General features: G+C 41.1%; 1 protein-coding gene across 17 annotated transcripts in view; it reads left to right on the top strand.

Moving 5' to 3' along the window:
- Positions 1–26,671, top strand: part of Hmbox1 (homeobox containing 1) — a 138,300-nt gene that overhangs the window by 80,308 nt on the left and 31,321 nt on the right. For all 17 annotated transcript variants that reach the window (XM_030247768.1, XM_011245031.3, XM_011245029.3 and 14 more), the window contains exons 5-6: positions 7,966–8,076; positions 17,554–17,707. In XM_030247768.1, coding sequence (XP_030103628.1) covers positions 7,966–8,076; positions 17,554–17,707 — 265 coding nt within the window. The remainder of the gene's footprint in view (positions 1–7,965; positions 8,077–17,553; positions 17,708–26,671) is intronic.

The following is a 26,671-nucleotide window of genomic DNA, read 5'->3' as shown; positions in this document are numbered from 1 at the left end:
TGGCCTTGAACTCAGAAATTCGCCTGCCTCTGCCTCCCAAGTACTGGGATTAAAGGCGTGTGCCACCACACCCAGCCCACCATTTTAGTTTTTATTGCTTCCTCCTTTTGTTAAGTGGATACTTTCTAGTATACAAATTTAAACCCCTTGTTATTTGTTATTATAGTTTGAGTTGTTCTTTTGACAGTTGTACTAAGGATTACTCTTAACATGTTAATGTATAATAATTTAGCCCAGATTAATATCAACTTAATTTCAAAACAACTTTGCTCTTACATATAGCTTCATTTTTTCATGTTTTGTGATATTGTTGTCATACACATTGCATACTAATTAATACATGTGTTCATTAACATACAATATGTAATTATATGTTACACTTGCCTTTTCAACAGAATAGTACCAGGTACTTAGAGACTAAAAACATACCATTGTCTTTTCTATTTATGTATGTGGCTTCTTTCTTCTGTGTTGGTCTGCTGTCACTTGCTCCACCACAGCAGCAGCAGGAGGGGATGACAGCAAAGCTGCTCACCTCCCAGAGCCAGGAAGCAGGGAGACCAGAGGGGATGTAGACATTCCAGTGTGCCCCAGTCTTCCAAGCAGGCCTGACCTCTCAGAAGCCATCAGTTATGGGTGTTTTGAGATGCATCCCATAACACCCCTCCTTTTCTGTCTTCAGTGTATTCAAGCTCCTGTCTTCTGCGCTTTCATTATACCCTAGGAAGTCCTTATTTCAGAGACTCCCTGTGGCACTGCCTTGCATTCCTCAGGCAGTGTTCTAAGTATCCTTCCCATGGCTTCTCAGAGGAACCTACTCTCAGCCCTAGTGAGCACACCTTGTACATAATCCTTCTTTTCCCTCTCTTACTTTTACTTCTTATCTTTGATTTTAAAGCATTTTTATTACAGTTTTGCTTATTTTGCATGCATGGGTGGAGGCACATGTATGCTGTAGCTTATGAGTGGAGATCAGAAGGCATCTTGTGGGAATTGGTCTCTCCTTCCACCATATCTGTTGAACTTAGGCTCTCTGACTTGGTGGCACCTCTATGTGCTATTGCTTTATGGTACTTGTAGGTGTGAAATTTTGAGTTAACATACATGATGATCACTAGGCACCTTAAAAATGTTAAGATTTTTTCATCAAAATTCCCGTGATTTTAGCCATTATTTTCTCAAAATCTTCTTTATTTACGTTGGTGTGTCCTAAGAGTCTCACCTGTATTTGGCATGTGTGGTGGTATCCCATGTGTTTATGAAGCTTTGCTTTGTAGTACTCCTTCTTGTCTTCTGTTCCCATAAGTCATCTCAGCTGACCTTTGCAATGCGGTGATGAATGCTTCTGCGACTTCTTATTTGCTATGGAACCCTACCAGCAAACTTTTCGTTTCATTTATACTTTTGTACTCCAAAATTTCTGTCTAGTTCTTCCATATAATTGTCTCTGTTGATAGTTTTTATAGGATAAGCCATTTTTCTCATCCTTTTCTGTAGCTTTTTAGACGGTTCCTATGTTGAGTAAGTCTGCTATCCCAGTTACTGTAAGGACACATCTTCCTGTGGTTGTATTGTGTTTGTTATGGTGTGTTGTTTGGCTGTTTGATCGATTGCAGGCAGTGTCTCGCTCTGTAGCCTCAGCTGGCTTTGAACGCTTGCTACTCTTTCTCCCTCAGCCTCCTGAGGATTCGGGCCTGAGTCACCATGACTAGCTTCCAGGCCAATTTTGATTGATTCTTCTTTTTAAAGACATATTTACTAATAGTGTGTGTGTGTGTGGGGGGGGGTGATGATGTGATGTGCACCCTCATGGAGGCCTGTTGTTGGATCCCTGGAACTGGAGTTCCAGGTGATCGAGAGCTGCCGTGTAGGTGCTGCATGGTGAGCCCTTGATAGTTTGCACAGCCTTGAAAAGGGTGACTTTGAGAGCATACTTGTCAGTGCCTTTATAGAAGTTGTCTTGCTTTCCTTTCACAGAGGCATGCCATCGGTAGAGATTCTTGCTGTGCCCTTCCCACTCACTTTACTGCAGCTGCACAGATCCTGAAGGAACAGTGACCCCAATTTATCTCTGTAAATGTATTGTCCTCCAAATATGTAACGGATACAGACCCTCAAGTGGATAAGGCCTGGCTAACCCAGCACCAGTCAACTTGAACTAGTAAGAAGAACTCCATGTGAGATAGTGCCAACAAGAATTAAGCTGAAAATGCAAAAATTATGTATAGACTGAAATCAGAACCAAGAAAGGGCAGGAAGAGAACTATATTTTGAGTCATACCATGATCACACACATGCACATTTTTCAAAACTCATTGTATACATATGAGAATAAACCTTTGTAGAATATACCTCAGTTTACAACAAATATATAGGGCTTCAAAGTCAGAAAATTGGGGAATGAGAAAATCTTGAATCCATTTAAACCTAGCCCTGAGTAAGTTGTGGTGGAGACTCTGGGTCAGGACCAAATGAAAGTGAAACTAAAAATCAGAAGTTAATGTGAAGATTACAGTAAAGACAGAGGTCCCAGAGCGAGTGAGTGTGTGTGGCTTCCTCATCTGTTGCTGCATAAAATTTTATCCCAGAATTTATTAGCATCTTGAAACATAAGCCTCTAGTATTCCAGACAATATACATCAGAAATGCAGAAGCAGCTTTGCCAGGTCAGTTAAGCTTTAGCTTAAAAACTAAATCTAACTCCCTCTTCCAGCCTCCATGGACATCAGGCACACACACGTGTGGACATACATCATTCATACACACAACAGAAAATGTAAAAAGAATAGTCAATAAAAAGTCACCGTGAAGCTGGTCCAATGACTCAGCTCTAACCCCAGCACTCAGGAGGCTGAGGGAGAAGGAGCAGCAAGCGTTCAAAGCCAGCTCAGGCTACAGAGTGAGACATGCCTGCCATGGAGCAAACAGCACAAGACAGAGCTAGAGGTCTCCTGAGGTTGCTGTCTCCTGGGTTAAGAGAGGAATTGGATGAACATTGTGCATGGTGGAGAAAGTCAGTCTCTTACTATGTGTATGCTCTTTAAAAGTTTATGTGTTACATGTATTGGGAAGGTCTTATGCATCCATACCAAACAAACAAGAATGATTCTAAGGTAATAAATAAGAAAGTGGTGGAAAAAAAGTATTTTCTTATGTGTGTTCAACATACTTGAATTTTTATAGAGAATATATAATTAGAATATAATTATAATGTGGCACTCAAAAGCACTAAAATAGGAAGCTTAAGTGTGGGAGACAAGCTTGAGGCACATAGTGACTTCCAGGCCAGCCAGGGCTATCTAGTGAGACTCTGGCTCAAATATAACAAAACATATCTAAACATAGCTCTGATTGAGGTAGAAAATTGCTAAAGGACTTTGAAAATTGCTGAACGTTCATAAGGATTTTGTATTTTGTAGTTCTGAGATGGCCTGTTGGGGCCATCAGAGTCGTTACGGTTGTTCAGGTAAAAGAGGCTGAACAGGGGAGTGATGACTAGAAGAAAGAGCTTTGGTAAAAATGCAAGCTTTAGGGGAGGGAGTGGGTGAGAGGTTAAGCTGAGCTAACTCCTATAGGAAGATGAGCAGATGAGGGGGGAGGATAATGGATTAGGCTTACTGTGTTGGTCTATGAGAAATTCTCATTAAAGTTGCCTAGCCAGTGGTTTCCAAGAACAGGCTGTGCCCTGAGAGTCTCTTGCATTTACATGACATTTTAAATCATTGTTGATAATTACGATGATCAAAGAAAGAGGCTTAAATATGGAATCCCAGTGGCCACTAATGAGTAGAAAGCTAACATAGCACCTGGAGCCAAAATGATCATGCTCTGGAGGGGCTGTGTCCCTCATTCCAAGGTGAAGAGCCAGTAGGTTGTGGCAGGAAACAAAACATGGAGAGGAATCCAGAGTCCAGTGTTGAGATTTAGAAGGCTGGGTTCTAGTTGAGAGCCCTCTAGTGGAGGAAGCGTGGTGTGTAAACTCCAGAGAGGAGTCAGTAAAGCTGACGTTCACAAGACATTATGGATGCCAGCTAAAGACTACCTCCAACCACTTTGGATATAAGGGGCTTACTTTCTCACTGGAAAGAAATTAAGCAGGGCTTAGTTTTAGTCGGTGTATGTAAATTATATGAAACTTTGCCTTTGCTTCTGCCCTACAAGAGGTAGAAAAGAGGTTTTTGAAGATCTGAAACTTTTCCCAAGAATTTCTTCCACAGCAGGGAAGAGACTATCTGGAATTTTCTCCCAAGGGAAGTAGCAGAGCTGGCAGACAGTGCAGAGAAGCTTCGAGGACCTGAATGTCAAGTCCCACAGAGCTCCCAGAGCAGCCGCGATTGTGGGTCAAGGACCCTAGAGGAAAGTCATTTCTGAGTGTGACATTTGCTGTTTATTCAACTGTTTTGCAATGCCTCTTCTGGAAATGGCTTGGTTAACTGGTTCATTTTCTGCATTTATTGTCCGAATCCAAGGTGAGTCAGGAAGACAGCCTGTATTGCCTGCTCCTCCCTTTGTTTCATTGCATTCATTATTATACAGAGAGAAATGTGTGTGACATTTTTAAGTCCGTCACATGCTTACCTCAGAGTAAAATTGCAGACAAAAAGCAGAAGTGGACTTCTTTTTATAAGTCTTCATTTACTTTAATTGCACTGTTTCTAAAAGAACGAACAGAAACTAAAATATTCAGTGTCAAAAGCCAGGCATTAAAACATTTATAGAAAGATTGAGAAAGTTTTAGTGGTAGAAATGTAGGGAAAATTTACATTTATAGTGTGCATCTGTAAGCTTTTGATATATTTAGATATAAATGTAATACAGGGCATATAAAGTTATATTCATAAAAGCATATACTTTATGTATCAAGGGCATCTTCCCATATTAACATATGTTAATTAAATATATAGTATTAAATATATATAATCTTTGAGTTTTAAAAAATTTGTGGGGACCTTTTTAAATATGTATAGTAGGTGACAACTCAATGACTTTCATAAAGTATAGATATCCACATTACCACCTTCCGTATCAGTAAAGAACATCACTGGCCACTACATAAACCATCATCCTTGACCTTTTTCCTGCATGGGTACCAGTATGCTGATTTACATCCTGATGTATAGTGTAGTGTATGGCTTTTGTATGTTTTTGGCTTTAGGGAAGCAGCGTTGTTTCTGTGAGGTCTGCCCATATACTGTACATATACTACTAGTTTATCCTCTTCCTGTTGCTATGGCAGTCTGCAGTAGAAGACACAGATACCATAATATATGCATTCTGCATTTGATGGCCATTTAAGTTTTGGAACCAGGGAATTCTCTGGGTAATGCTCATTTCTGAAGCTTCTTGTGCATGTCTTTTGAGTATGTGTGTGCTGGGTAATCACGCACTCCTGTGGTATGTATACCTCAAGTTCAGTGTTTATGGATCCTGTCCATTTGCTTCTGGAAATAGCCCTGCTATGTGTGAATTCCATGTTCTTGCTAATACTAAGTATTACTGAGTTATTGTTGTTAGATTAGTTTTGAGAGTTTTGTAGCTTTTAAAACATATTAAATTTAGTCAAGCTGTGGTGGCACACATCTTTAGTTCCAGTACTCAGGAGGCAGAGGCAGTTGGATCTCTGAGTTCAAGGCCAGCCTGGTCTACATCATAAGTTCCAAGAAAGCCAGGGTTACACAGAGAAACCTTTTCTCAAAAAATAAACAATATAACAAAACAAAGAAAACATTTAAAGCATGCCAGTTTCTGCTATGGGAATATGCTGTAACTTGATGTCCTCTGGATGGGCTTTGCTACCTGCAACACAGCATGTACAGCTCTCATGGCTGATGGGCACTGTGTTCTAACATGAGGGTGATTTAATATTGGAGAACGCTAACAGATCTCAGACATACTTTTTCTTAGTATATATTTTTAAACTTGTCTGTTTTTTTACCTATGTGGTAACAGAAGGAAAATTCAAATACAGTTTGACTTCATGGTGCTGAATGATCATTTCGTCATTCTTTTTTAAAATTAAAGCCGGGCGTGGTGGCGCACGCCTTTAATCCCAGCACTAGGGAGGCAGAGGCAGGCGGATTTCTGAGTTCGAGGCCAGCCTGGTCTACAGAGTGAGTTCCAGGACAGCCAGGGCTATACGGAGAAACCCTGTCTCAAAACCAAAAAATATAAAAATAAAATTAAATAAATAAATAAATAAATAAATAAAATTTATTTGTGAGATGACTCAGTGGGTAAAAGCACCTGACACCAAGCCTGACAACCTGTGTCCAGTTCCTGAAACTCAGGTTGTCCTGTGCGTGTGCACCTCCCCCCCCCCCATGTACGTTAAGAAGAAAAGTGAAAGTGTTTACTCAGAGAACTTTCTGTTGTCATCTTTCTTTTATCTCCTCCTGCCATGTTTTCTCTTGTCATCTTTTTGGTTTTTAAAGATTTATCTATTTATTTACTGTTAGTACACTGTAGCTGTCTTCAGACACGCCAGAAGAGGGCATCAAATCTCCTTACGGATGGTTGTGAGCCACCGTGTAGTTGCTGGGATTTGAACTCAGGACCTTCCAAAGAGCTGTCTGTGCTCTTCACTGCTGAGCCATCTCTCCAGCCCTCTTTTCATCTTCTAATAGGAGCTGCTAAGTATCTGGAACCCTGAAGCCTTGCGTTTAGTTAAAATGTGATAATGTCATGGTAGTTCTGCCTTCTGTTGAGCACAATCGCTTTACGCAACTGTTTGTACAGTGGTGTTTGGTAGTGTCCAGTTGCCACAGTGGGTGTCTTAATCCTTTGGAGCAGTGGTTCTCAACCTTCCTAGTGCTGCAACTCTTTAATACAGTTCCACATGCTGTGGTCACCCTCCCCACACACCGTAAAATTATTTTGTTGCTACTTCATAACTGTAACTTTGCTTCTGTTATGAATCATAATGTAAATATCTGATCTGCAGGATATCTGATATGTGACTTCCAAAGGGACAGGATTTCTTTGTGTAGCCCTGGCTGTCCCAGAACTCTCTCTAGATTAGGCAGGCTTCAAACTCAAGAGATCTGCCTGCTTCTGCCTCCTGAGAACTGGGATTAAAGGCGTGTTACCACCACTGCCTGGCGTGCTCTGGAGACTTTAAGATGTAATAAACTCTTTATCATAGTCAAATGATATTTTGGAAATGCCTTCTTTATTTTTTTTCCTGGTTTCTCTGCTTTTGCCAGTTGTATATTGGGATTTCAAGACTATACTGACAAGAATGAGCATGTGGTTTTCTAAGGGTTAGTATCGTCTTTTGACTTTCCTATGTGCAGATCATGCACATCCCTAAGTAACTGCTGACAAGAAACGATTGACCACAGCGCAGAGCTGCTACTGTGCACTTTGTTCTGTGTGGAAGGCAAAGTCAACTCCAGAAACTGTTCTTCGTTACTGGGCTTTCTTCAGAGGTCATGTTGCAACCTAAGTCTGCCAACTCTTGCTTCTCTCTACTAATGGAGATGAGTCTAAAATGCTTAAAAGAATTAGCAAGTAGCCAGAAACCGAATTGAAGACAGTGTTTTCAATGACCCCTCCTTTCCTAGCCCCTAAATCTTTTTATTAGTGTCATTAATGAGAAATAGAACTGCTGACTAGATTTTTCCCTCTCAAAGTGTCTGTTTCGGCATCTCATGTTTTCAAAGCAGCCGGAGCCTGTTGATCGTACAAGTAATGTTACTTGGGCTCTTCTCATTATTTCATGTTGATGGACTCAGCTTGCAGATTGATTTTAGAAGGCACTATAACATCTTTGTTGATAAAATGTCTGATTTCTCACAGGTCATTTTTACACATGTCAGTATGATCAGGCTAGTGTCAAGGAGCTTTCCAAGTTACAGCCTCTCCCACAGTCATGTAAATAATCACAGAGTAACTAACCCAGCAGAGCCTCTTTAACTTGACTATGATGTCAGTGCCCCATCAAGAGCTGTTTTTCTTTCTCTGTAGGAATCAGTCAGAGTCGAATCTCTCACTGGCTGCTGCAGCAGGGATCAGATCTGAGTGAGCAGAAGAAAAGGGCGTTCTACCGATGGTATCAACTTGAGAAGACAAACCCTGGTAAGTGTCCTTGTCACTTATTGTGCCGAAAGAGAAAAGCAAAGCTATGTCAGTGAGCCCATGTGCTAAGTTGTTCAGGAAACTGGCTTCATGCTTTACTATTTTCCTTCATGCAAGTAGGCAAGTGGGAAGCCTAAGCCCTGGTTGTAATTATGTTGAGGTTTCTGTTAGCAAGGGGCTCGCTCACTTCTTCTCAGCTGCCTTTTGGTTTCCAGGTTCGGTGATTTTCCTAGGCACCATATGGAAGAGTGGCCACGGCATCAGTGGCTGGCCCCTTTGTCTTCAACTGTAGGTGCACACATAAAAATTGTGCTTTTTTTTCCCATTTTTTCTTTTAGAAAACATTATGTTAATTGGTATGTATTTAATATTTTTATTGAGTTCAACCTGTACTGTTCCAATGATCTCTTCTAATGCTTTTGTGTTTTTAATGCTTGTGACTTGGGTAATAAGTATATTTTAGAATTTTAAGGTGAAGCCATTCACATAGCTTCTGGGAGCAGCATTAGATTAAAAAATAGATGAAATCTTAAGAGAAAAGATCACCAGTCTTGATGTCTGGAGTTGCCAAGAATAGGCATCATTTCTTCCAAAATACTTGTAACAAGTGATAGATCAAGAAAAATATGACGTGATGAGAGTGTCTGTCTCGGGCTGAACAGTGCACAGGTTATGATGTAGTGATCCTTGTTGGTATAACATTTATGTCTAGGTGCAGTGCACAAAGCCTGCAGGCACACTAGGTGAGGTGTTGCATGCAGCAGCATTGACCCTGAGCTGCAAGTACACAGTACTGCATTCAAGTGCTTTGTGGGGGCTCGGGAGTAGGGGGGGTTGCTGGTTTGTTTCTTTTCTCAACCCAAAAGGCCCTGGTAAGACAAAGCAAAATTGTAGCAATCTGTATAAAAGAAAGAAATGTCTAAACCGAGCCTGGTGGCACACACCTTTAATCCCAGCACTCCAGAGGCAGAGGCAGGTGGAGGCAGGCAGATTTCTGAGTTCGAGGCCAGCCTGGTCTACAGAGTGAGTTCCAGGACTCCCAGGGATACACAGAGGAACCCTGTCTCAAAAAACCAAAAAGTCTAGACTCTATTCTCCCCTGTTTTCTCTTTTGAAGTGTTACAGATATATAGACATTTAAAAAGACCAGTAAGGTATCCAGCTATTTTCATTTAATTTTCTTAGATACAACAATTGTGAACATTTTTGCTGTTCACTAATATTTTTTAAGATTTATTTGGGGCTGGAGAGATGGCTCAGTGGTTAAGAGCACTGACTGCTCTTCCAGAAGTCCTGAGTTCAATTCCCAGCAACCACATGGTGGCTCACAACCATCTGTAATGGGATCTGATGCCCTCTTCTGGTGTGTCTGAAGACAGCTACAGTATACTCATAGAAATAAAATAAAAATTTAAAAAAAGGAGCTTAGATAAGAATAAAATTAAAAAAAAAAAGCTTACAACAAGCTATGTCTCTCACACAGAGCATGAACAATCTGAATACTATAAAAAAGGGCACTGTTCCTTTAAGAAGCAGTTCCAATACCCAAGGAGAAAGCACCTTCTGTATTGCCTATACAGTGAGAGTCAGAATTAAGGGCTCCATTAGATTCAGGGTGAGTGTTTTTGTCAGAAAGAGTGCATAGATTTTTTTTTTTTTTTTTTTTTAGGGATCTCTGTCATAATGACATCAATTTACATTGAGATGCAACAAAAATGAAATGGATTGATAGAGAAATGTGTGGTAGGAATAAGGAAATAGCAGTACAAGTACAATTTTGCTGTATATTTTCCTTGGTGAAAATACAGTGTGAACAGCAAGAGGTCCGTGTTGCCATGCGCCATAGAGCATGTCACGTGGTGGCACTGCTCATGTCCATGCTTGATGGCGCTGTTAAGGTGGAGACAATACCTTTGCTTTGCATTTTGAGGAGTCTGTGTGGCGGTAAATACTCTGTCCTGTGTTAGGCAGTCTCAGCTTTCCTTGAAGATAGTTGCTCAGTCAGTTCTTCCAGGGAGATTTATAAAACAAAATGAGATAATCTTATCACTCCTTCAACATGGATCGGCTGACATTTTGCCTCCATATTTTTCTAACAGTGTCTAAAAGCATAAGCAGAGCTCTTGAAGAAGTGCCTCTGTTCATGTTACTGTTAATGTTCCAGGCAGCACTGTTGGGGGGGGGGGGCTGCAGCCCCAGTGCCACGGGGATTCGTGTTTTCAGGCAGCCACGTTTCAGAAAAAACCTGAAAATTCACAGCAATGATGGGTGTTAGCACCTGTCACGTCAGTGCTTAATTTTCATTTTGAAAATTGAAACATGGCCACTCCCTGTTTACCTCTTGTCCACATTCTTTAGAGATCAGTAGGTGTTTTACACTTATAACACAGTTTCCCACCAACTCCATTTCAAGTGCTCAGAGGTCTGCTGCTTCCATATGAGACCAGCACAATTCTACGATATTCTTGAAGCAGTTTGTCAGACTGGATGCTAGGTAGTCTCCTGAAGATGAGTTTCCTTCTCCTGTGACTCATCCAAAGCCAGTAATTTGCAAAGCTAGCTAGATGAAGAAGGAAGGAGACTTGGAGTGTGGTGTGCTTCAGAGACACACAGCCTGATAGGGAGGGTTCCGCTAGCTCTGTGAGGAACTGTGCTTTCCTGAGGATTTGGTACCTAGGACAGAACTCGCATAGAGATCAATGGTTGTTGAGCTGAACTCCCACACTGGGGTTTAGGGCTGTACTCCAGCTTGGGGCAGGGTGGAAGCTGTCGACATAATTACTTCACTGGAAACAGCAAAGAGCCGCCACAGCATTTTTAGGCTCACTGGGGACTCCTACTAGGAATCTAGCTTGCAACCTTGGAATGATTTTAGTTTTGTTTTTAATCTTACTTCCCAATTAAATGTATGTAGGAACCTGAGCTAGACCCACCCAGCTCCGAGGGACATTGAAGGAAGTTGGCGTGTAGGACACCCAGTGGGAAGCACAGGAAAAGACTAAGGCTCACTGGGAGCGGCCCTCTGCACAGGCAGGCTCTCTTGTCAAGGATGAGTTCCCCATTTGCAGACATTGGCTTCCCGTACAAGTTGCATCGCTGTCTCCTGTTTAAAACCCCAGTCTATACTCATTTCCTTCCATTTTTTTTCTGTATATTTTACAAGCAGTTAAAAAAGAAAAAAAGGATGTTGGTAGTGTCAAATGGTAGTTCTGTTGTATTTATACTAATTGAATCTTACCCATCAGTAAGATTTTCTGTCCTTTCACCTTTAAGAGGTAATGTGGCATAGGATTCTTCCTGGATGTGTTGGTGCACCTTTGTTGACTTTAAAACAGCCTTTGGTTCTGTCTAAAGAATGGTGGTGTTTCTCCTTCTGTGGGTACTTTGGAGTTGCTGTAATCTTTGAATACAGTGTAGTGCCTCAGGTTCTTTTCTGTCTGCCTTTTAAATGGTTGCTTAGAGTGCCTTATGTTCTTCTTTACAAGTCAGTAGAATCACCTCATCAAGAAGTGGTTAAGTTCTCTACAAGGAAATATCGTAGAGCATTGTAGTTATGTTTTGTATGAATTATATTTGCATGCAGTGAAACAGCATACAGAAGTTTAAAATATAAGATATGAGACAATTTATACTACATTATTATTGGTATCCAGGGTATACACACACAAACACACACACACACACAGAGTTTAGACTTCTGTACGTATAAAAACTGTTGGGGATTCTAGTTTAGATCAGCTCTGAAGGGGGATGCTGTTGGTTTGGGGAGACATAGAAAGACTTAATTATTTAACCTCTGGGTCTTTTGTTTGTTTGTTTGTTTGTTTTGCAGTGCTTAGGATCAAATCCAGGACCTTGTGCATTCAAGGCAGGCATTTTACCGTTGAATAACCCTTTTGTGGCTTTCTGAATTTTAGACACTGTTGTCTGTGTTTGAAAAAATACATATGATGTGTACTGAAAGGAAGGAAAGAGAGAGAGAGAGAGAGAGAGAGAGAGAGAGAGAGAGAGAGAGAGAGAGAGAGAGAGAGAGATGTGAAAGTCAATTTTGTTCATGTTAAGATACCAAGAGAGAGCTGCCAGGTTCCTGAGGTGTGGTCCTGCAGCTTGCCTGAAGCAATTTGTAGGAAGTAAGCCTTGGGTGGGTTTATGAGGAGGTAGTTTGCTAATATCATAACCTTCCCTCTGTCTAGTAGACAGGTTATCAGGAGAAATGTAAATAGCATCATATTGTCACATACACTTTGAGAAAAAAATGTAAAATTAAGGCAAACTGCAAAATGAAAAGCTGACTTTTCTCTGCTGTAGAGATAGATGCCTGGCAAGCAAGTCGGTTGTGTTTGTAGATTCTTTGCTTACGTTAAATGACGTTGAGTTGCATTTCTCTAGTGAAATACTTCTTTCAGCTTCTTGCCTCTAGATCCATTCTGGGTTTTTACAAGTTTCTCCTTTACGAGGTTCTCTGTACATAAACTCAGCAAGGGAAAGTAGGGTTATTTTTATTGATAATCCACTATCTATAGATACAACATGATTCTCTAATAAACAGGCCCATCAGAATTTCCCAGCACATCCCAAAGCCTGCTAAGTCTTACAAATAAAACAAGCTGATGGAAACTAATCACATGGACTTGATCTTGTTTCTTATGATATCATTTACAAGATAATGCCTGTTTTTCTATAGAACCAAGAGCTAGTCTTGCTACCTGGCTTGCTTTGGGGATCGCCAACTCCAAATTCCCAGGCTGGGTTCCAAGCAGCTAGCTACTATGCCTTCCTGGCTCCTTGTGCTATTCTGAATGACTGCTACTTTGATAAAGAAATGGAGCAAGAAATGAAAAAAAACTTCAAAATTCATATGGTATTTTTAAAATTAAGAATACTTACAGATGGGCTGGTGAGATGGCTCAGTGGGTAAGAGCACCCGACTGCTCTTCCGAAGGTCCGAAGTTCAAATCCCAGCAACCACATGGTGGCTCACAACCACCCGTAATGAGATCTGATGCCCTCTTCTGGAGTGTCTGAAGACAGCTACAGTGTTCTTACATATAATAAATAAATAAATCTTTAAAAAAAAAAAGAATACTTACAGATTTAAAATTATTCAGTTTCAGCTTTCTATATATAAGTAGACTTGATTTCTTTCAAGGTCACTATGTCACTACCTTATTGTCCTGGGGTTTTATCCCCCTTTTCTCACTTTCTTTTTTTCCTTCCTTTCTAACCAACTTTATTTTAATCTAAATTCCTTTCTTATAGGAAGTCTAGACAATACAGAATTTTTTTATATATTTATTTTTTAAATACAACTTTTTAAAAAGATTTATTTATTTATTTTATGTGAGTATATCACTGTCATTAGACACACCAGAAGAGGGCATCAGACCCCATTACAGATGGTTGTGAGCCACTATGTGGTTGTTGGGATTTTAACTCAGGACCTCTGGAAGAGCAGTCAGTGCTTTTAACCGCCGAGCCATCTCTCCAGCCTCTGCAGAATATTTTTAAAGATTGATATTATTAACAGTAAATCCCAATATCAAAAAGGGATTTCTCTTGTACATCGGCAGTCTGCTTCCTTTAGCCTCTTAGGAGTCTGCTCTCTGTTAACTTGCATGCCTGCCTGAGAACATGCCAGAGCTCTAGCAGCCCACACTGGAGCCCACTGCTCTTGTGTTCTCTTCTCCCCCATCCCTCTACTTTGAACCTCTCCATCCCTTCACCAGGGCAAATGTGGGGGTAAGAGAACCCATGGCCTTTTCTATTCTGTGTCTGCCTCCATCTTGACCTGCTGTGATGTTAACTTGGATGTTTTGGATGCTTTTCTTTTCGGAACAAAATTTATATACTTTTAAATAGGTAAATTTTTATCCTAGACTCTTCCTGTGTGCTGTCATCCTTGCTTGCTCTGGTAAAAAATAGGAAAGACTTTGAACCAGGTACTGATTATTTGGATAAAGTAAACTTTTTATTTATTTGTTTATTGATTTATTTGATTGAGTGGTTTGCCAGCATGTATTTTTGTGTACCGTTTGCAAGTCTAGTACCCAGAGAGACCAGAAGAGGCCATCAGATCTCCTGGAACTGAAATTATAGTGGTGACCTGCTCGGGAGGTTGTGGAAACTAAACCTGGGTGCTCTGGGAGCACAACCAGGGCTAGTAACTGCTGAGTCCCCAAACCCTTTTCATAAAGGCATTGGCCATGACATACGAAATGTAAACTCACTGGTGATAATGGAACAGATTTAAGCCTTGATACAAAAGATTCATGCCCCTGACTGCATGTAAAGGCTTAAAAACTTATATCATAAATTAGGATTTCAAAGTTACCATAAACAAAGATACAGCAGATGACAAGTGAGAAAATGATTGCAGCTATGTGACTAATAATTGATGTTGCATCTGCCCTCAGTTAAAATCTATAGCGCAATAGAAAAAGGATCAGAAACTAACAAAAGTCAGACTGACAATAGCAGAATAGAAGCAAACAGAAAAGGTGCTCATTCCACTATTAGTATTTTATCTTAAAGGGATTTTTTTTCTGCCAAATTGGTGCACTTGAATAAGTACTAAGCTTAGTGTTTGGGAGGATGAAACAACAACTGGACATGGTTGTGATGACCTATATTAATTATCTGCTGTGATACAAACCATGCTGTATTTTTGTAGGTTAGCACAACAAAGATTTATTTCCTGTTTCTAAAGATGAGGAATCCAGGAGAAACATCCTCATGAGCTTTAGTCAAGCTGTCAGTCAGGGCTGCAGTCACGGGAACTGGACGGTCCATTCACATGGATGTTGGCTATCCCTATTCCTTACTGCATAATGGCCAGAGACAGCAGTTCCTCAAGAACCCCAGCATCTATTCTCACCTAGCAACTCCTCTCTTGAGCAAGTGATCTGACAAAGAAACCAAAGAAAGATGCCCTTGTGTTTGAGTTCTTAGGAGACTTGCTTTCACTGCCACATGCTGTTGATCACAGTCATGAGTACAGAGTAGGAAAGCACTGCACAAGGCACAGCTACCAGGAGTCAAGGAAGGACCCATGGAGCCTTTGGATTCTGGCTACCCACATGCCTTTGTTGAGAGTATATGCCTGGGTATTTATTTCTCTCTGTAAAATAGCTATAGAAGTATCTACATGATGTAGTATTCTGTGGGTTAAATGTGCAAGGTAGCTTCTCCCTCCACTGCCGGGCCTTCGGGGAGAATGGCAGAAGCACCTGGAGATCAGGGGAGCATCCTTCACTTTTGCAGCCTTGCTATAGGGTTAGCATGTGTAGTTTATCTGACTTCTTAAAGGACAGCTAAGCCAGCATCCACAGAGATGCAGACAGAGGGTACAAAGCTCCCTGTGATCTAGTTTGGACTTTGTCCGTGTCTTAGGATGGCTTATTGTGAAACTTTATCTTCTGACTGCCCTGGGCAGTTATGGTTGTGAGAGATGACACTGTTAAATCAGCATTACATATAAAAAGAAACTTTTATACTGGATTTATTTTGAATATAAAATTAATGAAATTTGAGTATGGATTGGCTGTGTAATATCTGCAGGGAGGTTGGAAAATTAAAGATGAAGTGAATCTGAGATATTTTAGCTTGCCATTTGAAGAAGAGATTTACTAGTAAGGGAGAAACAGAAAGATTGTATGTTTGAAAAGGACAATCTAGGCTTAAACCATTGGTCTACATCCAAGAAAATACAAATAAAGATGTTGCCTTTAAGAAGAGGGTTTAGCTAGGCCCACATTTTGCATACCTTTAGTTCCAGCTACCTGGGATGCTAAAGCAGAAGGAACTATTGAAGTCAGGAGTTACAGGCTAGCCTAAGCAACATAGTACAACCCTGTCTCAGAAAGGGTTTACATGGAGGGGGGGAGGAAGGGGGGATATATGTGTATTAAAATAGAGATATTATCCATGGTGTTACCTGATGATATGATAGAAAACAGTTCTTATCATGAACAAAAATGTGTTCACTGTGTGAGAGTAACATGTATTCATATATACATAAACCCCTTGAATCTAACCTGTCTTTCCAGGACATATCATTAAGAGTTTTGAGTAGTCAGACATAGTGAAGCATGCCCATACTCCAATACTTGAGAGGTGGAAGCAGGAGTTCTGGGCTACTTTACTCCTTGTCTAAAAAGAAAGGAGAAAAGTTTACATTAAACTGTAGTCCGAGGGAACGTCCTGAAGACTTTAATCAGAAGAGCGATATCACTGTAATTATGTTTGGAAAGACTGAATTGATCAGTGTATGTAGTAACCGAGGAGCGGAGGCAGAGCCTCTGGGGAAGCGTTGCAGTCTCTCTTCCGATCTGCAGTCTCTCTTCCGATCTGTGAGCTAAGTCCACACAAGCCTGAGACAATGGCTTCTCTGGTTTGTGTCTAGTCTCAAGTCCAGAGCAAGCCACAGAAAAAGGCATGTTATAGATGAAAAACTAGTGAATTATAACTTCCTGAAGCTTTTTGAGAAAAGCTAGTCTAAATTAGTAAACTCTCTCAGATTGAAGTTGTTATAGTTGAGAAGTGAAAGAATATGGGATTTTAATTTTTTTGTTTTTTGTTTTTTCGAGACAGGGTTTCTCTGTGTAGTCCTGGTTGTCCTGGAACTCACCTTGTAGACCAGGCTAGCCTTGAACTCAGAAACCTGCCTGCCTTTGCCTCACAAGTGCTGGGATTAAAGGCGCGAGCCACCACTGCCCTGCTGAATATGGGATTATTAGTAGGCAGTAGACCTATAAAGACTGAATCCTGCTCACTGAAGGCTTGTAAAATGTCATCTTATTTCCTTTGCTGCTGTATTAGATGACATTTTGCTTTTTGAGACAGTGTCTCATGTAGCTGAGGCTAGCCTTAATAACTCTGATCCCTCTGCCTCTGACTTCTAAGTGGTGGGATTAAAGATGTACACCACATCTGGCCTAGTATAGGGATTTCAAAAAAGGCTTAAGGGGAAAGTCCAGTCCTTCAGGAGGTAGGTCTCATGCTTTGTATGCAGTGCACTAAAGGAACTGAGGGACACATGAAAGCAGATGGGAAGGTGACAGGTGTGGTGACTCTCATGGGCTTTTCAAAAAAGAGACTTTTACTTCTTCAGGATTTTCCTTTGGCCATTTTTTATCTTGCGTGTATGTCTGTGAACTATGTGTGTTCAGAGCCAGGAGAGGCCAGAAGAGGGCATTGGATCCCTTAGAACTGGAGTTACAGATGGTTGTTGGCTGTCATTTAGGTGCTGGGCATTGAACCCAGGACCTCTGGAAGAAAAATCAGTGCTCCTAACCACGAAGCCACCTTTCCAACTCCTTTATCATGCTTTTTAAAATAAGAATATTAAATATCTTGTTTCAGTGGACAAAGGAAAGCTCGTACTCGGCTCGTTGTCTTGTTTTCATGGTATCTTCATAATACTGATTTTTTTTTTAATTGCGAGATATTTGCTAAAAAAAAATGTCTTGTTTATTCCAGGGGCTACGCTAAGTATGAGACCTGCCCCCATTCCAATAGAGGACCCTGAATGGAGACAAACACCTCCCCCAGTCTCCGCCACACCTGGAACCTTCCGGCTTCGACGAGGGAGTAGATTTACCTGGAGAAAGGAGTGCCTAGCTGTCATGGAAAGGTAGGTTTCTTAGTATTGTGGAACACTTGGCAGTCCAGTTTCATTTCTAAAAGATAATCTGAAGTCCAGATTCTAGCTCTGCGGGTGTTGTGAAATACTAGGACTGTGTTGGTGAGGTAAGAGAGCTCACAAAGCTGGAGCTAGCGTCTGTCAGCTGAGTTTACAGCTTCACTTTGTCCTCTGCTGTTGTTGTTTCTGCTGTTGTTGTTTTTGAGATAAGGTTTTTCTGTGTAGTCCTGGCTCTCTTGGAACTCACTCTGTACACCAGGTTGGCCTCAAACTCACAGAGATCCTCCTGCCTCTGCCTCTCTAATGTGGGGATTAGGGCATACACCCCCACCACCCAGCTTAAAGATAGTATTTATAAATGTATATCTTTCCATGATCCTGAAGAGCCTCTGTGCAGCTTGATCCTCCTGTGTTGAACAGTAGAGGAGAGCTCTGAGATTCACTTTCCTGCAGAAGACGGTCAGTCTCTGAATGGATTCCCAAAGGTTACAAACTACATGTAATCGAATCTGATCTGTGTCTGGTTTCAGTACTTTTGACAGCTTCATTTTTTCCCCATCTAACATGGTATAAATACATGCTTATAACATATTTAGTATATGTTCTACAGTAGAACTGTCCTTTAAGGAGCCCCCACTTTGCAGCATAAGTGATATATACAGGATTCTGATTTGTTGGGGATGTTGACAGCAACAGAGTTTATTCTTACCTAATCCAACCACAAGTGTAGCATCCTGGACGGAACATTTGATGGAGATTTAGAAGTCCCAGAAACCTGATCAGGCTCTGATCAAGTCAGAGACCAAAACTGTATCCTTCTTGTCTTCAAAATGAAAATGTCAGTAGCCGACAATATGTTACCCAGGGTGTCTGCTTTCTCTTTCCCCTGTTTCCCAGTGCATTGACCTCACTGCCTGAGGAAGGACAGGCTTTGCAGTGCTGGAGGTCAGATGGTGTACGTGAGGTGAATAGGTAGCCACGATGGAACTGTCAGTTATCCATTGCTGTGAGGTGCTCTCCCTCACTCTTGACTGTAGCTAAGAGGAGACCATATTCTCAGTAATAAGCCAGTGTCTTCCTGACTGACCAGAGTATAAGGGGAAGACTTCAGTGTTCTGGAGGTCTGATTGCACTCTGCTCCATTTCCCTCTTCTGTGAAGTTTAATTCTTTCCAAAAGTTTGTTTCAAATTTCCACATAGCAGATGAGAATCAAAACAATGCCTAACTTAAATGAGTCACAACATTGTATATTTCTCTCTGGTAACAGAATACATTTTGATATTTCTTTGTGCCTAGTGTGGGTTTTAATTATACCAATAATGCAGTCAGTTAATTTTTTTCACTAATATTCCAAAGTGCATTTATCACATAAAGTTGGTACGAGAAAGGATTAACCATTGAGAATATGCAAATAGTAAATGATACTGTGCAAATAATAGAAAGCACATGACTCCTGATGGACTTTAGAGTGGAACCTAAGACTCTGGCTGGGGCTCCATTTACTTCTGAGTTTTCTTTCATAGAATTGCACTGGCTAATTTTTAGTCAAAAGGATGCACAACATTTTATCCTTTTATAAGGTTCCTATTTAGTTCTAACGTATTTTTAACCTTAATTTTAATTTAATATCTTCACCCTAGGACTCGGTATTTTCTGGCTTCGTTTCATCTTACCTGGCACAGCTAGAGAAGGTGTGGCTCAGGCCTGACTGATCAGAAATGCTGAAAGCCTTTCAAAGCACCGAGTAGCAATTGTCTAGATGATCTGCACCCTCCAAAAATGGAGCTTTGTATTCACAGAAGTGGAACATGAAGTCACCTGCCTTAGAGTAGCATCATGCTTTTTGGCATAGACTGAATGTTTGGATAAATACATATGCCCAGCCAAGTAAGCCTTATTCAAATATGCTAGCATAGGATAAACGTCCAAAACTATCCCATTCCTCACTCCATACAGCAAGATGAATTTCAAATCAATCAGAGAAGTGAACTTACATACATAGAAGAAAACATAAGTTATCCTTTCATATCCTGGAAGTGGGAGACATGTTTCCTAACGGAGTCTCATAATCCAAAAGCAGACGTGAAGTAATGGATAAATATAGGTGGAAAGAACTTCTGGGGTAAAACTAACAAAGTGGAAAGGTTTCACCCTTAACATAGAGAGAGAGCTCATAAGTAAGGTAGGACCAACAGTTGGACAGAAAGAGTGACGAAAGGGACCAGGACAAAAGTACTGCAAAGGCTTCCTGAGCACAGGTAAAGTTCCAAGATGATGGTTGCTATTCTCCCTTGTTTCCGCTGTTCTTGAGACTCAGTCCACTCAGCCCTGGGAGTCCCCAGCTCATGGCAGGCCTCCTGGACCAGTCTCCACGTGTAAATCACTGCATCCCAGCAAAAACACTTACTCTGAATCAAGAGTGAGTTGAATTAAAATTCTATTGAGGTCCCATCCTTCACCTGTCACACTGGCAAACAATTTGGCAAAGTTTTCTCCTGATTAGGCTCCGCAGAAGTGGCATTTTCATCCATTTCTGTGGAAATGCAAAACAGCAGCTCCTATGGAAGAGAGCCGGGGTATGTCTGGGCAGTTACCTATGATTTGCCTTTTAGAGCCACACTCCTGTTTCTACTGACAGAAATACAAAATAATATCAGAATCCTGGGAGAAGCCTGAATGTATCTGTAGCGGTCTGGGTAAATAAGTACAGAAAATGAAAAGGCCACTGAGAAGGCCGAGCGGGTAAGCACCTGCTGTGAAGCCTGATGTCCCAAGGTCAATCCCTGGGACCCACGTGAACGTGGAAGGAGAGAGGCATCGCTGCATGTTGTCATATCTCCACACACAAATGTACATGTACTTAGGAGAAACAACCTCATTGAGATAGAGCCCACTTGTTTAATGCCTTGAATGTACCTATAGTCACGTAAGTGTCACCACATTTACTTTTACAATACTGTCACTGTGCCCTCAGAACCTTGGGATCTAATGGAAACCACTCTCTTTTCCTCCCATCCATCTTAGTTCTATATAACCATTAGTCTGTGTGTAAATGTGTCTGCTCTGGACATTGTACTATTATGAGTGACTCATAGGAGGCCAGATTAGAAGGCTGTCAGAGTAACCTGTGCCTGAGTGAGGAGAGCTGGATGATAGTAAAAAGACAATGGGATAGCATAAATAAAAAGGCATAACTATCAGAAGGGAGTGTGAGGAAAGACAGTATAACTAGCTGTAGGAGGAGCATGGAAGGACAACAGCAGAGAACATAGAAGGAGCTTAGCTTGGTGATGGTCAGGCATCCACTGAGGACAGTGTCTGTACCACTGGACAGACATCCAGTGTCAGCATCTCCAGACACCAGTTCTTATGTTTCTAAACTGAAGATTGAAGTGTAATGATAGAGTAAAAGAAGATAAACTCAGAGTTAGACAAGGTTTGATACTGGCTCCCCAGCCAACCCGTATGTGAATCATTAGGAACTTAGCACCTTGGTAAGTTGAGATTTGAGGGTGAATGGAGATGATGCGTGTAATGAAATAGTGGGATGTTCTTGTTGAGAGTGTTTGTCTTCAGAGTAAGCTGTTCCAGTGTCAGGTAGGAAGTTACCTGAGGTGTCTTTCAGAAAGTGCACTGGACATGGGAACACCATCAGTGAGTTATTTACAGCTCAAGGAACAGGTACAGCCTCGTCTGGTTACATCTTTCAACTTACACAGTTTCTGCATTTTTTTGCAATTGATTGTAGCTAGAAAAACAAACAAACAAACAAACTTAAAACCCTGCTAATTTATCTCATTTTATTTTTTTTAAAGATTTATTTATTATTATTACTATATCTAAGTACACTGTAGCTGTCTTCAGATGCACCAGAAGAGGGCATCAGATCTCATTACAGATGGTTGTGAGCCACCATGTGGTTGCTGGGATTTGAACTCAGGACCTTTGGAAGAGCAGTCGGTGCTCTTAACCACTGAGCCATCTCTCCAGCCCAATTTATCTCATTTTAAATTAATGATCTCGAACCCCAGAGAGATTTTTAATTCTGTCAGGTACTCATACTATATCTTCCTGGTTCACCCTTTCTGCTTTCTTTAAATTATTTTACACTTCATTTTTCCTCTAAAAACTATCTTCCTTTTTTGTGGTGACCTTGCTTCACATTTGAGTGAGAAAAATAAAACACTTACAGGAGAGTGTCCACAAACTACAGCCTGCTAACATGTATGTGCAGAGACAAGGGTGTGTGCAGTTTCCCCAGTACCTTACCACATCCAAAGCACCGCAAGGATGCATTTCCCCAGGACTTATCAGTGTGTGGCTTATTGTAGATAGTCATATTCATATATATAAAATGTTGTGAGTGTTGCTTTTTTTTTCTTTTCTGACCTTATTGCATTCTCTGTCCTGTGTACTTCACTTTTCCAGTACTGACTCCTCGAATCATTGATTATTACAAGGGGCAATATTATGTGGTTCTATTTATAGAAAATATCCAGAGTAATCAAATTTGTAGAAAAAGAACATATTTGGCACTGGCCCAGACCAGGAAAGATAGAGGTCTGGGGGCCAGGAAACCGCTGAAGAGCACACTGCTTTTACGCTTTTATAAATATACTAAAATCACATTTTAGATATGTAAATTGATCCACATGTGAGTCATACTTTAACAAAACTTCACATAAAGAAGGAAGGCGTTGTTTAGTCCGCCATCAGGAGCACCCCTGTTTACCCTGCACATTTGGTCTTGTTTCCTGTTTAGTACAGTATTTTTTGTTTTAAAGATTTGTCTATTTTAATGGAGAGTTTAGAAGACATTGTTGGATAATCTTTGATTAGTTACTTATTAAAGTTTTGCTATATATTACCAAAAAGCTAGGTTTAGGTATATATATCTACAAGATGGAAAACATACATTTGATAGGCCTATATCTGCAGATAGTGTGAGATGAAAACTGGGACTTTCCAAAACCTTCCCCTTCACTCATTCAGTCAACCCCCTTCCGGTAATAGGGCAGTGTTGGGGGGAGAGAGATTAGAAACAGCTTTCGGTGGAAGAAGAGGTCGTGTAAGCTGGACTTGATTTCTGGAGGCTTGGAGCCTAGGAGGCAGGCCCCAGTATACTCTCCCTATATGCCTTTCAGGATCTGGCCATGGTGTGCCTTGGGAAATAGGTGTGTCTTGGATCTGTGGCTAGAACACAGAGAATGAGGCCTGGCTACTGTTCCTACTCCTGTTTCATATCAAAGGAAGAAAATAGAAGTTTCTAAACCACACCACAGGTTCTTTAACCCAGTTAAGAAAAATGGGGAAAAAAGCAACAACCTTGGGGAAGCCTTGACCAGGCTCAGCAGTAACTGTGAGAGTGCCTGGCAGTATCAGGTGGACGTGGTGACCACCTGGAGCCATGGAATAAGACAGTTACTTACTGCTGCTATTTGTAGTCCAGTGAGTGAATGACTGTCCAGGAAGATACAGAGGAATGCGTCTGTGCAGGTTTTGTTTTTCTTATGGACCAGTTTACCTGTAATATGTTTTTGTTCTTGGGTTGTTTCCGTCATGTTCATCTTCTGTAAGTAATGGAGAACAAAAATAAAACCCACCAGTAAACATAGAACCATGAAATTATAAGGAAAATGAATTTTGGCTTTTTGACCTTTGAAATCAACAAAATAACTCTAAGAAGTTAATTTAAAATACTTGCTCCAGAAGCCAAGGAATTAGCGTGGAAAACAAGCCTGAGAGTAAGTGTCTCCTTCCCCCAAAATTCAAGTATCCAAAAATAGGTTCTTGGAATAACTGCTGTCGTGAGCGAAAATAGCATTGCAGCCACAGTATTATGGCAAACACAAATTAAATCAAAGCTCTAAACTTGCTGTCCCTGCCCTTAACCTGACGTGCGTATAATCTACATTTGAGACGTGTCTGACACACAGATGCATTTTACAGGGGGTATTATTGCCTCCTGGGAGAATTAGTATGGAAGAGATGAATCGGCTTCTCAAGCATGTTTCTAGAATGTTGTTTGAGGGTTCTGTATTTTCATTCCCTTGGTCTTTAGCATTTTGGAATTCTTCCCAGGACAGTTTGTTAGTGTAAGGTTATGGTATCAGTCTCGTGCCTGTCTCTTTTTACTTATAGTTTCAGTGAATTCTTCACCAGGCGGGTTCTGGAGAGTAGCGTGTGCAGAGACTAGTGTGGCAGGCTAGCATGTCTGGGTGCCATGAGCAGACTAACCCTGGGGAGCCGTCACCCCTGAGAATGAGCTCAGTCAGAGCTCTGTTTTCCTGCCTGTCCTCATAGTCAGCTTGTGAGCGGTCCTCTCAAAGTCAGTGTTTACAGATGCATGGTAATGAACTATCAAGAGTGTTAAGGTCTGAAGTGACAAAGACTTCATCGTTCACCTTGCACTTCATGTAGATTCTTAGAATTACTAATTTTTTTATTAAATGAGAAAACTACAAACTCGTGACTTACTACTTAGAAAAAATTGACTTCTCTTATTTTTGGTTTTGTTCCTAAAACTTTATTATAATCACAAAGAATATTTCATCTTCTTCATTATTGTTTTGTTGCTGAATTGAGTTAGCCTGCTGAAGGGAGTATCTCTTAAGCTCCCAGATCTCAGAGGCAAGTTAGTAACACCAAGAAAAAAATGAGTGTGTTTTTTAGATTTTTACATTTAAGTGTGATTGCTTTTTAGCAAGTGGCCCCATCAATAACGGTGAATTTATTAAGTGGCATGCTGCAGCGAAGGATGATCCTGGCTTAGTAAACTTGAGGGAATGTAAATGAGATGATGGGGAGCAGACGGAGCAGTTGTGTTATCATGACAAAGTGTAAGGCAGGCTGAGTCATGGCAGCTCCAACCTGTCATCCCAGCACGCAGGAGGCTGAAGCAGGAGGAACACTTAAAAAGAGTGTGCAGGAGCCCTGAAAGCTTACCAAGTTCAGGCTAGCCTAGGCGGCTGAGGGAGACTATCTCAAAAACCAGTAGTGACAGTACGGGTAATAAAGCAAAAGATGTGCGTGCAGAAAGATGAAGGTAGAGGGGCATGATAAAATTTAAATTATTTGCTTTAAATGTTGAGTTTATATTTTTGTATTCTTTTCTTTTTCTTTGGTATCTGATGATCTAGCAATTAGGAACACATACTAAATATGTTCTAGGTATCCATAGGCAGGTCACTTGCTACAAAATGACTATTGTAAGACCATGGGGCTGGAGAGATGGCTCAGCAGTTGAGAGCTTCTGTTTCAGAGGACTGAGGTTCTATTCTCATCTCCCAAATGGTGGCTCACACCTGTCTATAACTCCATGCCAGGGGGAGCCACCCTCTTCTGGCCTCTGCAGCACTGGGAATGCATATAGTACACAGGCATACATGTAGGCAAAACACCCACACTCCATAAAAATAAGTGAAAAAAAATTAAAACATGATGATAGCTATTTGTAGGAGTACAGTGATTTCGTGACTATTAAATGCTACGTGTTTAATAGCTGGCATTCTTCCTTTCACTACATGGTCAAGATAAAAAAAGAAATTAGAGCCAATGAGATGGCTCAGTGATTGAAGTCCCCTTCCACCAAGCCTGACAACCTAAGTGTGGTCTCTGGTACTCAAATAGCAAAAGGAGAGGGCCAACTCATGCAGGTTGACCTCTGACCTCCACACATACCTTCCTCCTAAAATCAATCAATCAATCAATCTAAATTACAATAATAATATAAATTAATAACTTTCAGGATGATTTTATTCAACAGAAATTTTCTGAAGTGGTCACTTTAACCAGTTGAAGTCTGCTGTGCCTTTCTTCTAAAATCAAAACAATGCAAACAGAACATGTGTCCCTACGAGTTGTTCTAGGTGCTTGTCAAGCTGAGACAAGATCACCTGAGTAATCTTATAGGTAGCTTGGGAGACTTCATCCCTTGTTTTTGTTTGTTTGTTTTTTGTTTTTTTTTTTGGGGGGGGGGTGCGGGGAGAAGATGTCACTGTTCACTCTTCTCTGGTTCTGTGTGAGCAGCGGATGGTGGGTGGGGCCTGGGCTGCCCTCACAGGAGAGTTTGACCACCGGAACAGTGGGAGAGGAAACACTGCAGAAACCGGAAGCTGCTTCCTGCAGTTGTGAGCAGGATGCTTCAGGGGTTGAGAGAAGGCAGGGCATGTCAGTGGCAGGGGTGGAGTGCTGTGAGCGTTTGTTGAGTCCGGCTAGAGTGGCAAGTGATCTTGCACCCTCAATTGCAAGCTTGGCTTTCTGGGCATTTTGACTTGCATCCCTGCTGCAGTGCGTTCTAATCACATGCCCTCTCCTTGTCTGTTTTCCAAGATGTCTGCACTCCACTTTCCTCTCATGTATGAACTAAGGGCAGTGTTTTTGTTTTGTTTTTTTTCCCAAGCCCGTGACTCAAGATCAGGGGTTGAGAGGGGATTGATTTATAGGACAGCATAGGAATTTAAATTTTGAAACTGGTTAAAAAGTCTTTCCATACTTCCTTTCTAAAGTCAGAGCCTGACATGGAAGGGAGTAACTTGACAATCCAGCCATGCTAAATCTTGTACAAATCTTCTGATTCTGCTCCCATATTATAAAGGGACATTGTTATTTATAAAAATTGCAAAATTTGGTTTTCTTGACAACCTGGTGTTAAGGTAAGGTGCGTTGTTGGGATAGAATTATAAACAATACCATTGCCAGAAAGAATTATCCCCCATCTGCCCAGTGTATTTTACTCGGCATTTCAGTGGCATGTTTTATTTGTTCCGGGCAAGCATTTTATTAGACTCGGCAGGCAAAGAAGCTGCATGGCACTAGGCGCGAAGGCTGATGCTTCCCAGGCTAATGAGAATGTGACTGAATGAGTAGGTAAGGAGAGCCCACAGCCTCAGTATGGTTAGGCTCTGTTAGTCCACGTCTTCTCCAGACGAGCCAGGCTCGGAGGAGACACAGAA

The sequence above is a fragment of the Mus musculus genome, chromosome 14 (genome assembly GCF_000001635.26).
Source record: "Mus musculus strain C57BL/6J chromosome 14, GRCm38.p6 C57BL/6J".
NCBI classification, from domain to species: Eukaryota; Metazoa; Chordata; class Mammalia; order Rodentia; family Muridae; genus Mus; species Mus musculus.
Note: the sequence above shows the minus strand (reverse complement) of the source record. Positions and strands in the feature narration are given on the sequence as shown.